This window comes from Enhydra lutris, unplaced genomic scaffold (genome assembly GCF_002288905.1).
Source record: "Enhydra lutris kenyoni isolate GAN:26980312 unplaced genomic scaffold, ASM228890v2 scaffoldscaffold111, whole genome shotgun sequence".
Classification (NCBI taxonomy): domain Eukaryota; kingdom Metazoa; phylum Chordata; class Mammalia; order Carnivora; family Mustelidae; genus Enhydra; species Enhydra lutris.
The window spans coordinates 709,215-721,344 of record NW_019154195.1 but is presented as its reverse complement, the minus strand read 5'-3'; the positions used below and the strand labels follow the sequence as shown (position 1 = coordinate 721,344).

Sequence of the window (12,130 nt, the reverse complement as noted above, 5' to 3'; positions counted from 1 at the left end):
TTCCCAGGTAACTGCCTGGTCCCGGTGGTGGCGGTTAACTCCTCCGTCCTCCACGTGGACCCTCCGGAGTTGGGGCAGGGCGGGTCCCACGATGCCCTGTTGCCCCGTCACCGCTCCCCACCCTGTCCACCCCCACGTGCTCTCCTCTGGACTCCCAGGAGCCTGGCGCCAGGGAGACAGGCCCTCGTCCACCCCCATTTGCACTGAGAAAAGAAATTATGGAGTTTTGTCTCCGAGAATAAAGAAACAGAGTTGAGAAGAGAGAAAGGAGAAAGAGAGAGATCTATATTATATATTATATATAGAGAGAGAGCGAGCGGGTGGGTGGAGAGCCAGGAGGAGGCCCGGCTGGGCGGGCCAGCACGTGGGACCTGCACCCCCTCTCCGTGGGGGCTATGCTGGGGGCCTCGTCCACCCTCCCCCCCCCCACGCCCAAAGCCTCCGGTGCAGTGCCCACACCTGCACTCGGCTCAGGCCCGCCTCTAGGGAGGGCCCGAGTGGGGGCCGTGCCTTTGCCCAACCCTTGCCCTGGACCCTGCACTTTGACCCAGGCTGGGAGCTAAAGGACCCTCTGCCTCATACTGCTGGTTCTGTGGGAGCTGGCGGTCCCCGTCCAAGGGGGTCTCTCGGTGACATTCCCGTGGGGCCCCAATGCACTCACTGAGACCGCCCCCTCTGCACCTCCCACAGACCCCGGGGCGGGGGTGTTGGCAGGGGTCTGGCTGGGGTCCCCTTCCCATGCCCAAGGGTCTGGGGTCCAGCCCAGCTGCCAAGTGACCTTGTCCCAGCTCCCTCTTCCCAGGCTGGCGTGAGTGTGCGTGTGTTCGTGCCGAGCTATTTCGTATTGCAAATATGAATAAATAAAGACCGTTTAAGATTCCTGCTCAGACTGTGAGTTCTGGGGCCGGGGCCCTGGGCGGGGCCGGGGCCCTGGGCTGTCCCTGTGCCCTGCCTCGGGCCTTGAGTTCTGGGACCTGGGGCTGGGGCCCTGGACTGTCCCTATCCCCTGCCGCGGGCCTTGAGTTTTGGGACCTAAGGCGGGGGGGCCTGATCTGTCCCTGTGCTCTGGCCTTGGGACCCCAGGCCTTTCCTCAGTCCCAGGGTGTAGCCCTCAGAGTGCAGCTGGGCTCCTGGACCTCCATGTTCTGCTGAGGGTGGGGTCACTTGTGCTCAGACCAGGAAAGAATGTCCTGGGAGGAGGAACAGAGCCCTGCCCAGTCTTGTCTGGGGCCTGGTCCCCACAAGCTGTTTCCTGGGGTCCCCTTTGTGCTCCTGGCCCTGTGTGTCCTGGGTCCATATGCCCTCCGGGAGGTGGCAAGCCAGTCTCCAGCCTTGGGGAGGGTGACATGGCTGGGTGACCTTGCGGAAGTGATGTCTCCCGAGCCTTGTCTCCTGCGGTGGAGCCGTGGGCGCCTGGGGGTGGCCAGCCCCCCAACATAGGTGGGCACGTGGTAAGCCGTTCTTGCCAGACGTGGAGTCACAGGTGGGCCGAGTGCGCTCGTAGGATGTGCTCGTGGAGCTGCGGCCAGCGTGCCGTGAGGACCTCGTCAGACTCCGCACTGGCATGTGTTCCCACGGGGGATCCGTGGCGGGGGGGGGGGCGGTGCGGGTCGGTGGAGGCCAAATTGTGGGGGGGATTGATGGCCAGAGCCCAGGAGGCCCCCCTGGGTGGCCTGCTGGGGGGACGGTGGGTGGACGTCCTTCCCCGCACCCTGGCCAGCGCTGACCTGACCTTGGGGCTGATGGCGGTCAGCACCAACCCACCACCCCCTGCCCCAGAGTCCCGGGTGCAGGGGAGCGTGTAGGAATCCCACACCGGGTCCCTCTCGGTTGGTGGGGCATGGGACAATGGGAGGAGAGTGTATGGCCTCAGACCTCCTGGGCAGCTGAGGGGAAGCCCGGTCTGGGGGGCAGGGTGCTGGGGGGGAAGGGACCCTGCGTGCCGAGTGGGCACCTTATCAGTGGTGCCAGGTGGGGCCATCCCCAGGGTGGGGGCAGCATCTCCCCGGGCCCTGTTATCAGCCCCAGAGTCCACAGGACGCTCCTCGGGTTAACGTGTAACCACACGCTGTCCCCTCCACCCCCAGAGCCACCCGTGCTCACATAGGTGTCATTCTGGGGGGTCAATGGCCAACATGGGCGCCCAGAAGGAGGGTCTGCCCAGAAAGCCTTGCCTCTTAGCCCAAGTGAGAGACGCCAGGTGTGGGAGGGGCTCGGGCCTGGGTGCTGGGGAACCCGAGCAGCCTGCGGGAATTGGGGGGCCCTGCCCTCAAGAGGCTGGGCTCCCTGTGGGTCGTGACTCGGGTTCCTGGGTGGGGGTGCAGCGGGAACCCCCTGACCTGAGTCCTGGCTGCGGGGCGCCTGCCCCCCGGGGACTCGCTGACCCCCTTGTCTCCCAAAGCAGCCGCGCCTGTGCCTGCGGTTGAGCCCCTTCTTTGTCACCTGTGCTGCCTACTTCCTCCTCTGGATCCCTCAAGACCAGCCGTCTTGGGTCGGCGCCCTCGTCAAGTGCCTGCCGGTGCTGTGCCTGGCCGCGTCCCTCCAGGCTGCGCCCCGGGGCACCGGCCACCGCGTGCTCCTGCAGGGGGCCCTTCTGTGCTCGGCCGTGGGCGATGCCTGCCTCATCTGGCCTGACGCCTTCCTCTCTGGTGAGCGGGGTGGCCCCAGGCTCTTGTGGACCCCCGGCTGGACACCAGCCCCGGCTCTCGCAGAGCTCTCCTTCCCCTCGGGGGGTCGGGCCGCGGGGTCTTAGAAGGTGTGCGCGGCCTGGAGGGACAGAGCGGGGCTTTGGGTGCTGCGGTCTGGAGTAGCTGGTTGAGGATGGCCACACCAAGGAGCTCCCGTCTTGAAGAGGGCACAGGAGCCCAGGCAGGGGACCAGCAAGTGCAAGGGCCCTGGGGTGGGCAGGATGGGTGAGTGGGTGGAGCCCAGTGGGGAGCAGAGCGAAACGGGGAGCTGGTGGGCAGTGGCAAGAGGAGTAAGGATGGGATGCAGGTGTGCGTCTTAAGGTCACTCTGGGGCCAAGGTCAGGGAGAGGGGAGGGTTGATGTGGGGAGGTGGGGGGCTGGGGGTGGCCGGCGTGGATGCTGCTGCTGGGCGGTCCTTCCCCTCGGGCTCTGCACTGGAGGTGGCCACCAGGGAGTGACAGATCCTGTCTCCTCTAGGCGTGGCTGCCTTCACCGTGGCCCACCTGCTCTACCTCTGGGCCTTTGGCCTCACTCCGCTGCGGCCCGGCCTCCTGCCTTCCATTGCCCTGGTCTCCGTGCCGTACTACGGCCTCCTGCTGCTCCACCTCCCAGCCAGCATGGTCCCGGCGCTGGCGGCCTACTCCCTGGTCCTGGCCTCCATGCTGTGGCGCGGCCTGGCCAGCGGCGGGAGCGTCCGCGGGGGGGCCCTGCTCTTCACGCTCTCGGACATGGTGCTGGCGTGGGACACCTTCGTCCAGCCGCTGCCGCATGCCCGCCTCGTGGTCATGATCACCTACTACGCTGCCCAGCTCCTCATCACCCTGTCGGCCTTCCGGAGCCCCCGGCTCAAGACCCACTGACCAGGGGCCCGGATGGACCGGCGGCGCCCCGCGGCCTCTGGCAGGGCCCCCACAGACCCCGGGCTCCTGGACTCCTGCCTGCAGGTGCCTGTGCGGCTCGGGCCCCATGAGAACCGTCTGTGGAAACCCACATCCTCCGCCGATTCCCCATGGCCGCCTTCCCTCTGCTCTGACTGCGGCCTCCCACCCGCCTCCCCTGGGCACCCGCCCCCTTCCCTGCGGCCCTGATTTAGTTCGTGCCCAAGTAAAGCGGACACTGAAACAGCGACATCTCCATTATTTGCGGGGGCGGGGGGCTCAGGGGAGGGCTGCTCACAGAAAAGAACAGCAAAGCATTCTTTCTTATTTTTTAAATTTTAATTGTATTTTTTTTTTAATTTCATTTATTTGAGAGAGAGAGGGGGAGACAGCAAGAGAGAGCAGGAGCAGGGGGAGCAACAGACAGAGGGAGAAGCAGGCTCCCCGCTGAGCAGGGAGCCCGATGCAGGCTCCATCCCAGGACCCCAGGACCATGACCTGAGCTGAAGTCAGATGCTTAATGACTGAGCCACCCAGGTGCTCCTATTTTTAAAAATACATGTATGTATGTATGTATGTATGTATGTAGAGAGCGAGCAGTGGGGAGGGGCAGAGGGAGAGAAGCCCAAGCAGACCCCCTGCTGAGCACAGAGCCTGATACGGGGCTCGTTCTCACGACCCTGAGATCACGACTTGAGCCAAAAACAAAAGTTCGCTTAACTGACTGGGCCACCCAGGTGCCCCTTTTGTTTTCTGAAGCCACCAAGGTCCATTGGAACTGTTTTCACATGTACCATTCAGGGGCGTGAGGTCCATCCCCAGTGTTAGGCCCTGAATCTGCTCTTTCCAGCCATTCCTGTGGCAACCTTGCTGCGAGCTGAACCCGGGGCCCCCGTGCGTACGGGTCAGCACTGCTGACTGCGCGTGGGCCTGGGGAACATGGAGTCCCCACAGTGTTCCCGGGTCAGGGTGCGTCCAGCTCTCGGTGACTTTCGCACACAGGAGCCCTGGGGAGGTGGCTCACGAGGTCTTCTCATGTGTGCACACCCGGAGATCATGGGGAGGCCTCTGCAAAGCCAGGACACCCCAGACGGGGGTGAGTTTTAGGGTTTGGAAGGAAGATCGAGAGGGGGAGTCACCACCACCTGCGCTAAGCAAGCATGATGTTGCCCACGAGAAAAAACATGCCTGTACACACGCGCGTTATGCTAATGAAGCTTACGCCCACCATTGTGCACTTTGGGACTCTTACAGCAGAGGGGAGGCTTCTCCACCCACGCCGTGCTCTCAGGGACTCTTACAGCAGAGGGGAGGCTTTTCCATCCCCACTGTGCTTTTAGGGATTCCCAGAGCCCACTCCTGGGTTGTTTTTTTTTTTAAGTTTTTAATTCCAGTATAGTTAACACAATGTCCTACTAGTTCCAGGTGCACAGTAGAGTGGCTTTGCACTTCCATATGTCCCCTATGCTCATCATGTGCTCCTCAGGACACAGGCTTCCTTCATCCCCATCACCTGGCTCCGCCTCCCTCATCCCCTGGCTCCGCCTCCCCCATCCCCTCCCTTCTGGGCGCCAGCGGTTGCTTCTCTGTAGTTAAGACTCTGTCCCTGTGGCTTGCCTCCCCGCAACGAGTGGAATCGTGCCATGTTTGTGTTTCTCTGACTTACTACGTGCAGCCTAATACCCTCCAGCCCCCTTCAGACCTTGCCAACGGCAAGATCTCCATCTTTCCGAAGGCCACGTAATATTCCAGACGTGCCACGCCTTCAACCACCCGTGGACCCGTGGGCTCTCCATACTGCTGCTGCTGCTAGAAAATTCGGGGGGCGTGTGCCTGTTTGACTCTGTGCTTCTGTGTTCTCTGAGCTCACCCCTGCTTCTCAGTCCCTGCCCCACCGTCAGGCCACTGCATGGGAGGGCCTTGGGCCACTTGAGGCACGCTGCTGTGGCACAACCCTAGGCAGGGGTGAGGGTTCCCCGGGGGTGCACTCTGCTCCTCCCGACCTCAGAGGCCCAGCACTGCCTTCCGTGCACCCCTGGCCTCGTGCCCACACGGGGGTCGTGCCCGCAGACTCCGCCGCCCAGATCCCCAGTGCTGCTCCCTCCCGCACCTGGAGCGGCCCCCCCAGCACACCTCCCACCCCCGTGGAAAGGACCAAGGAGGGACATTTCCTGGGAGCACATAGGTCTGGTCTAACAACGGTGAACTTTGGAACCCGGCCGTTGTTGGCGGGCATTGCTGTGCTGTGGCCGTGCGTGAGGTCGTTTCTACGCCAGCCCAGAAAAAAATGTCCTGGTCGCGGCTTTGCCGAGATCCTCTTCACATTCCAGCCAACTCTGTGCTGGAGCAGGGACGGCCACGGGAGGCCATAGAAGGAGTGAATGAGACAGCAGAACTCTGTGTCTCCCGGTCCTGGAGGCCAGAAGGCCCGGATCAAGGTGTCAGTTGGCTGGGTTCCTGCTGTGGGAGTCCATGGGTATCACACTCTGGAAATGGCCGGCCTGGGGTGCCGGGGTGGCCCCGTGTGTTGAACGTCTGACTCTTGACTTCGGCTCAGGTCACGGTCTCGGGGTCCTGGGATGGATCCCCGTGTCTGGCTCCACGCTCTCTCTCTCTCCCTCTGCCCCTCCACCCCGCTCCTCTCTCTGTCTAAAAACAAATAAGCAAATCTTAAAAAGAAAGAAAACAGAAATGGCAGACTTAAAAATGGAGGACGGACCCGTGGTTGCCGGGAGATAAAGATCTGGGACAGTCAGATATAGAAGGAGGTGGCTCAAGGTCGTTCCTCGGTGACAGGGAAGGGCCATATCTTGACTGGTGGTTGTTCCACAGTTCTTTGCATAGATTAAAATTGGACAGCACTACACACACACACACACACACACACACACGCACATGTTGTTAAAACAACAGCTGTGAAACCTGAAGAATGAGGTCTGGAGCCGGGCAACGGCATTCTACCACTATCGAGCTCTTGCGTTTGATAGTGAGTTTTATGTGTCTGAGATGTTACCACGGGGGTTAGTGGAACAAAGCTCACAGGGGGCCTCTTGTACTATTTTTGCAACTTCCTGAGAGTCTCTAATAATTTCAAAACAAATTGTTGAAGAAAATATGGAACTTTATTCATCAGAAACACAAAACAAAACCCACCAAAGTTGAACTATTTCTCTTCCCCCTTCTTCCTCTCCCTCTTCCTTCCCTTTTGGGACATTTCAGTCCTAAAGCCATTTGATGGGAATGAACCGCATAGGCGTTCACGAGTGGTGGTGGTGGTGGGAACAGGCAGGGATCCATTGTGGGGTGTCAGGTACAAGCGGCGGGGGGGGGCCGTGTTCACGTGGCGGGGGGGCCCGTGTGCGGAGTCCGAGAGACCGAGCAGATGAGAAGGGTTTCACACGGGCGAGGAGCGGAGGGCGGAAAAGGGAGCATGTACAGGAGGCTTGCACGTGGAAATACATTTATGAAGTCTACACAGGCTAGATGTGCTCTAGCAGAGAAAGGAGTTCATACTACAGAGAAGTGAGTGAGTTCCACGTGAAAAGATGGCCAATGTCATTGGTCATTGAGGAAATGCCAATCAAAAGCAGGAGGTACCACCTCTCGCCCATCAGGGCTGGTGACGGTCAGAAAAAATCAGAGGTGTTGGCAAGGGTGGGAGAAATGGGAGCCCTTGGGTTCCACTGGTGGGAAGGAACACGGAGCAGACATGGTGGGAAAGAGCATGGCAGTTCCCAAAACAACTAAACACGGAATTACCATATGATCGAGCAATTCCACTAAAGGGAATATACCTGAAATAATTGGAAGCAGCGTCCCGAAGAGATATTTGTACACCCGTGTTCAAAGCAGCGTTATGCACAATATCCAAGAGGTGGGAGCAACCCAAGCATCCATCGACGCATGAATGAATAAACAAAATGGAGACCATCTTGTATACGTACGTAGAGCAGAGGATCACTCACCAGCTGGTGGTGACTTGACCCGAGCCTCACCGATGGCCCCCACCTCCTCCACCCCCACTGCTGACGAAGAGCTTGGGCTGCCCTCCCCCTGAGCCTCCAGGGGGCTCCTTGGAGAGGACTTGTGGGGTTCACTGTAGAGCTGATGGGAAACACACATTGTGGGAATTGTGGATGGGCTTGGGGCGGATGAAGGAGCAGGGCACTGTCTGATGTCCTGCCCCTAACAGGCCTGTCTTCCCCCTTCTAGCATCCGACCCAGTCAGAAGCCTCAAGGTAGAGGCTCAGCCCAGCAGTTCCATCACTCTGAGAAGGGGGTGGTCCCTGAGGGTCTAGGCCCTCAGCTGTACCTCCAAGGGATCCAGTGGTCTGGGGAGAGCATCTCAGGTGGTCCTCACAGCACCCCAGACACCTGGGTTGTGATGGATGCACTTGAACTCTAACTTTGAGTGAATTCTTAATGCGGGCTGAACAGGACGGAGTGAGCAGCTCCAGGGAGACCCTCTGCGTGTCTGCAGGTGACAGATGACCCGCCCTAGGGCTGACCCTCCCAAAGAGAAAGAGAAAGGTCATTGCATTTGATTCCCGAGGCCCCCACAACGAAGTTCCCCCAACTGGGGGCTGAAGGCAACAGAAACATGTTGTCTCACAGTTCCGGAGGCTGGAATTCCAAAACTGAGGTGTTCTCGCGCTCTCTTTGGAGCCTCAAGCAACTTTTCTCACCTCTTCTGGCATCTGGGGATGGCTGGAAATCTCTGGCATTCCTTGGTTTGGAGACTCATCATGCCAGTCTCTGCCTCTGGCTTCCCATGATGTGCTTCCTGTTTGTGTCCAAATTTCTCTCTCCTTCTAAGGACACCAGTCATTCGATTTGGGGCTCACTCGACTCCGTGGGAGCTCATCTTCACTTGACTACGTCTGTGAAGACCCTATCTCCAGACGAGGTCACATTCCCAGGCACCAGGGCTTAGGACGTGGACACAAGACAACCCACGCAGTCGCCAAGGTGAGGACTCGCCAAGACCACTCCCGGCTTCGGAAGAAGCTACTCACTTGGCAGCTCCCAACAGCATCACGGATCTGCACAAGGAAGCTCAGACCGGCAGCTCCATCACCCTGCGGTAGAAGGCCCCCACAGACCCCCACTCTCAGGCCTACACATACTGGGTCCAGTGGGCCGCTAGGGGACATCCCCAAGGAGACCATGACCCCCGAGGATATCAGGCCAACCAGACAGGAGAGACCAATCACACCTACTATGAGGTTCAGGCCCTGGAACCCAGGACTCTACAACTTCAGCGGGTGGGCAGAGAGGAGCAACATGGCCAGTTCTGCACAGGGCCTCCTTGAATCTACAGGTGAGATGGGCCCCCTTCTACATGGTGGGGACCTAAGTCAGACCTGGGGGCAGAGATCCACAGACCAGAGGTGAGTGGATTCCAAATCCCATCAGGTCATGGGGTCATGGCTTCATAAGCTGAAGTGATACAGAGCGTGCAGGGCTCATGGGAGTTGTAGTTTGAAGGGTCTGTTGTGTGTCCCTTTGGGGAGGACAGACTGTGAGACATGAAGGAGGGATTTTGGTTCTGGGAAGGAAAGGATGGGCTAGTTCTCAGAGAATTGGCACCACAGGTGGGAAGTGGGGGCGGGGGTGGAAAGCCCCCTCGTGTGGCTCCTACTGACTCCTCCTGTCCTCTCCTCCCAGCCCCGAGCCCGGTCACCATCACCTCCTGCATGAGCACCGCTGGGGGTCACGGGGTCGTCTTGACCTGGTCCTGCCCCCAGGGAGGCTATGAGGCCTTTGAGTTGCAGGTGGGTGGACAGCAGGACTCTCAGAACGGGTCGTCCTGCAGGAAGAGGGTGTCTGTGTGGGGTCTCTGGCCGGCCCAGTCCTACCCAGCCATTGTAACGACCATCTGGGATGGAATGAGGGCCCCGTCTGCCTCTGTGACCTGCCGCACCGAGAACACAGGTGAGCAGAGCCCCACGGGGATGGGAGCATGGAATGAAGAGCTAGCTGAACCCCACTGCCAAGGCCATGGTCACTGGAAATGGGGAAGGTGCAAATGTACTGGGTACCCTGGGGACACCTTTGTCATCAGTCTCCTCACAGAAGAAACGGGCCGATGAGAGGCCAGGGACTCAACATCGAGTCCCTCTTCCTCCTCTGGGTGGGGATGGTGTCGAAGCCCGGAGAGGCTCCCAGAGCGAGTGACAGAGCGTTATTAGCCGCCTGTCCCTGCTTCCCACTTCGTCACACGTGGGACAGAAAGTGGTAGATAAGGCCTCGCCTACAACATGACCACTGTGTGGGCACAGTGGGGCTGTGGCCTGCGTCCGACATGACCCCCGTGGTCCACGCGTCCCGGCTTTCAGGCTCCTGTGCGGTCCCTCCCACATGAGAGAGGCTGGTGGCTTAACGAGTAGGATGTCCCAGCAGCAATGGTGTGTGCCTTCCGTCTTGTTCTCTCTCTCGGACCATTCACTCCGGGGACAGCTGGGAGCGCGCTGGGTGGGCGCCCAGATGCCCCGTGCGTGATGCATGAGGTGAAGACCCGAGGCCTCCCACCAGCAGCCGCGCCCGCGAACCCTCCTGCAAGGCAGTCCCCCAGCTGCGGCCGGAAGCCTTCGGACCCTGCAGCCCCCGCCGACATCCTGGAATCCTCTTCCCGAGCCAGAACTGCCCAGCCGGGTCGCCGCTCGACCCTCGCACACAGAACTCGGGAGAGAGGATGTGTTCGTGGTTGTCTACGGCCCTCTGGTTGGGGGTATTTGGGGCTCAGCTGTGGTTCGCCCACGCGTACGCATCCCCTCGCTATAACTCACGACGGCTCCTTGAGGTGGGTCGTATTTGTCACTGGGATGGAGAAAGGGCGGGCTTTTACCATATAGGGGACCCGGCGATGCCTGTGACCCCAGAACAGGCCAAAAGCAGTCAGCCGCTCTCCATCTGTAGACAGCGTCTCCGATTCCATTTGAAAACCATGAAGACAGAGACACAGAGGGTTTGGGTGAGTGGAAGGTCCCATGAGCAGTTAGTGGGAGGGAGGCAGAGGTGGGCGTGTGACCCCGAGACTCGTGTTCTTGCTCTCATACTGCTCGTGAAGCGAAGGAAGCCACGTGTGCATATAAGTAAGTCCCCAAAATACCCCAAGAAGCCCGTCCGGACACTGGAGGTCTGAGGGACGGGGCGATGATTCAAGGGTTTTAAAAGTCCTCATTCTAAGATTTTGTATGTACAAACTCATCTATTATTCACAGCATATTTATAAGGGGTTGTAGCCTTTTTTTTTCTTTTTTCCTTCTGGTGAATCTGAGTCACTGGGCGTTGAAGCCACACGGTCAAGGTCACAGGTAGAACGGGCAAGGTGCATAAGCAAACAGTGACCATCTGGTGTGTGTGACAGATACAGCCCAGAGTCTTGCCGGGGCTAAAAAGGCGTCCACCCCAGTGTAGTCCCTGTCGGACCGCGTCCCAGGGGAGGAGTGGGAATGAGGTCCTTCCCTGGGGAGGAAGATAGAAACGTGTGCCTGGCGGGGAGCCCACATATGCAAAGGCCGGGAGGCAGGCAGGAGTGAACTTGGCTCATTTAGGGAGGGCCGCTGGGCGTGTGGAGACAGGGAGAGGTGACAAGGCCTGGGTCCACGGGCAGAGCCCACAGCAGCCATGGGTTTAGACCCAGCCTGCCCCCTTTGAGACACAGAGCAGGGGGTGTTTCTCTCCTGGGGCTGCCTTCAGCTCTGACCGCCCAGGACCTGTGCTGTGCATTCACACAGCAGTGGGGAACAGCCCCATATCCAGGCCATTTTCGTGGGAAAGTGTAAGGCAAGGCAGGAGCTGGAGGGGAGACCCCATGGCCAGGGAAGCAGGGGCGTCCAGGCCCAGGACCAGAGCTGAGGCCTGGGGGCCGGGCTGGGAGCCTCCACTTCCTCCTCCTCCCTTCCCGCCCTGGTCTGTGGCCTCATCGTGCAGCTCAGAAAGGGGAAATTCTTGCGTTTAAAGTCCAGCAGGTGATAGGTCGGGGCCAGGGCATCTGAGTCCATCGGCAGTGACCAGTGACAGGAGACATGAAGAGGACCAGAGGCAGCCTTGAGGCCTGGGGGAGCCTGGTGCTGCTGGTGAGTTCTTGCAGATGGGGTGGGGGGCTAGGTCCTGAGGGAGTAGGGGCTGAAGGTCGCCTGGAGAAGGAAGCAGGCCTGTGGATTGTCGGACACACCTGGGCTCTCAAACAGATCATCCACCGTGAGAAGGAACTCTGCTTTCTGGCAAGACTCAGGTTTGCTCACAAAGACCCAGGAGTCCCGGCCACCGGTGCCCTCCTCCCTAAGACCCAGGAGTCCAGACAACCAGCCCCTCCTCCCTCAGACCCAAGAGTCCAGACACCCAGCTCTTCCTCCTTCAGACCCAGAAGTCCAGACCCCCAGATGCCTCTTCCCTCAGACCCAGGAGTCTTGGCCACAAGTGCCCTCCTCCCTCAGACCCAAGAATCCAGACCCTAGCCCCCTCCTGCCTCAGACCCAAGAATCCAGACCCCTAGCCCCTTCCTCCCTCAGACCCAGGAGTCCAGAACCCCAGCCCGTTCCTCCCTCAGAACCAGGAGTC

General features: G+C 59.9%; 1 protein-coding gene across 1 annotated transcript; it reads left to right on the top strand.

The window, feature by feature from the left end:
* The first annotated feature begins 927 nt into the window (after positions 1-927).
* Positions 928-3,805, top strand: LOC111139581 (transmembrane protein 86B). The gene is made up of 3 exons (XM_022491909.1): positions 928-2,186; positions 2,402-2,648; positions 3,165-3,805. Exons 1-3 carry the CDS (start codon positions 2,127-2,129, stop codon positions 3,545-3,547), a joined length of 690 nt encoding a protein of 229 aa, XP_022347617.1. The 5' UTR covers positions 928-2,126; the 3' UTR covers positions 3,548-3,805.
* The last annotated feature ends 8,325 nt before the right edge of the window (positions 3,806-12,130 follow it).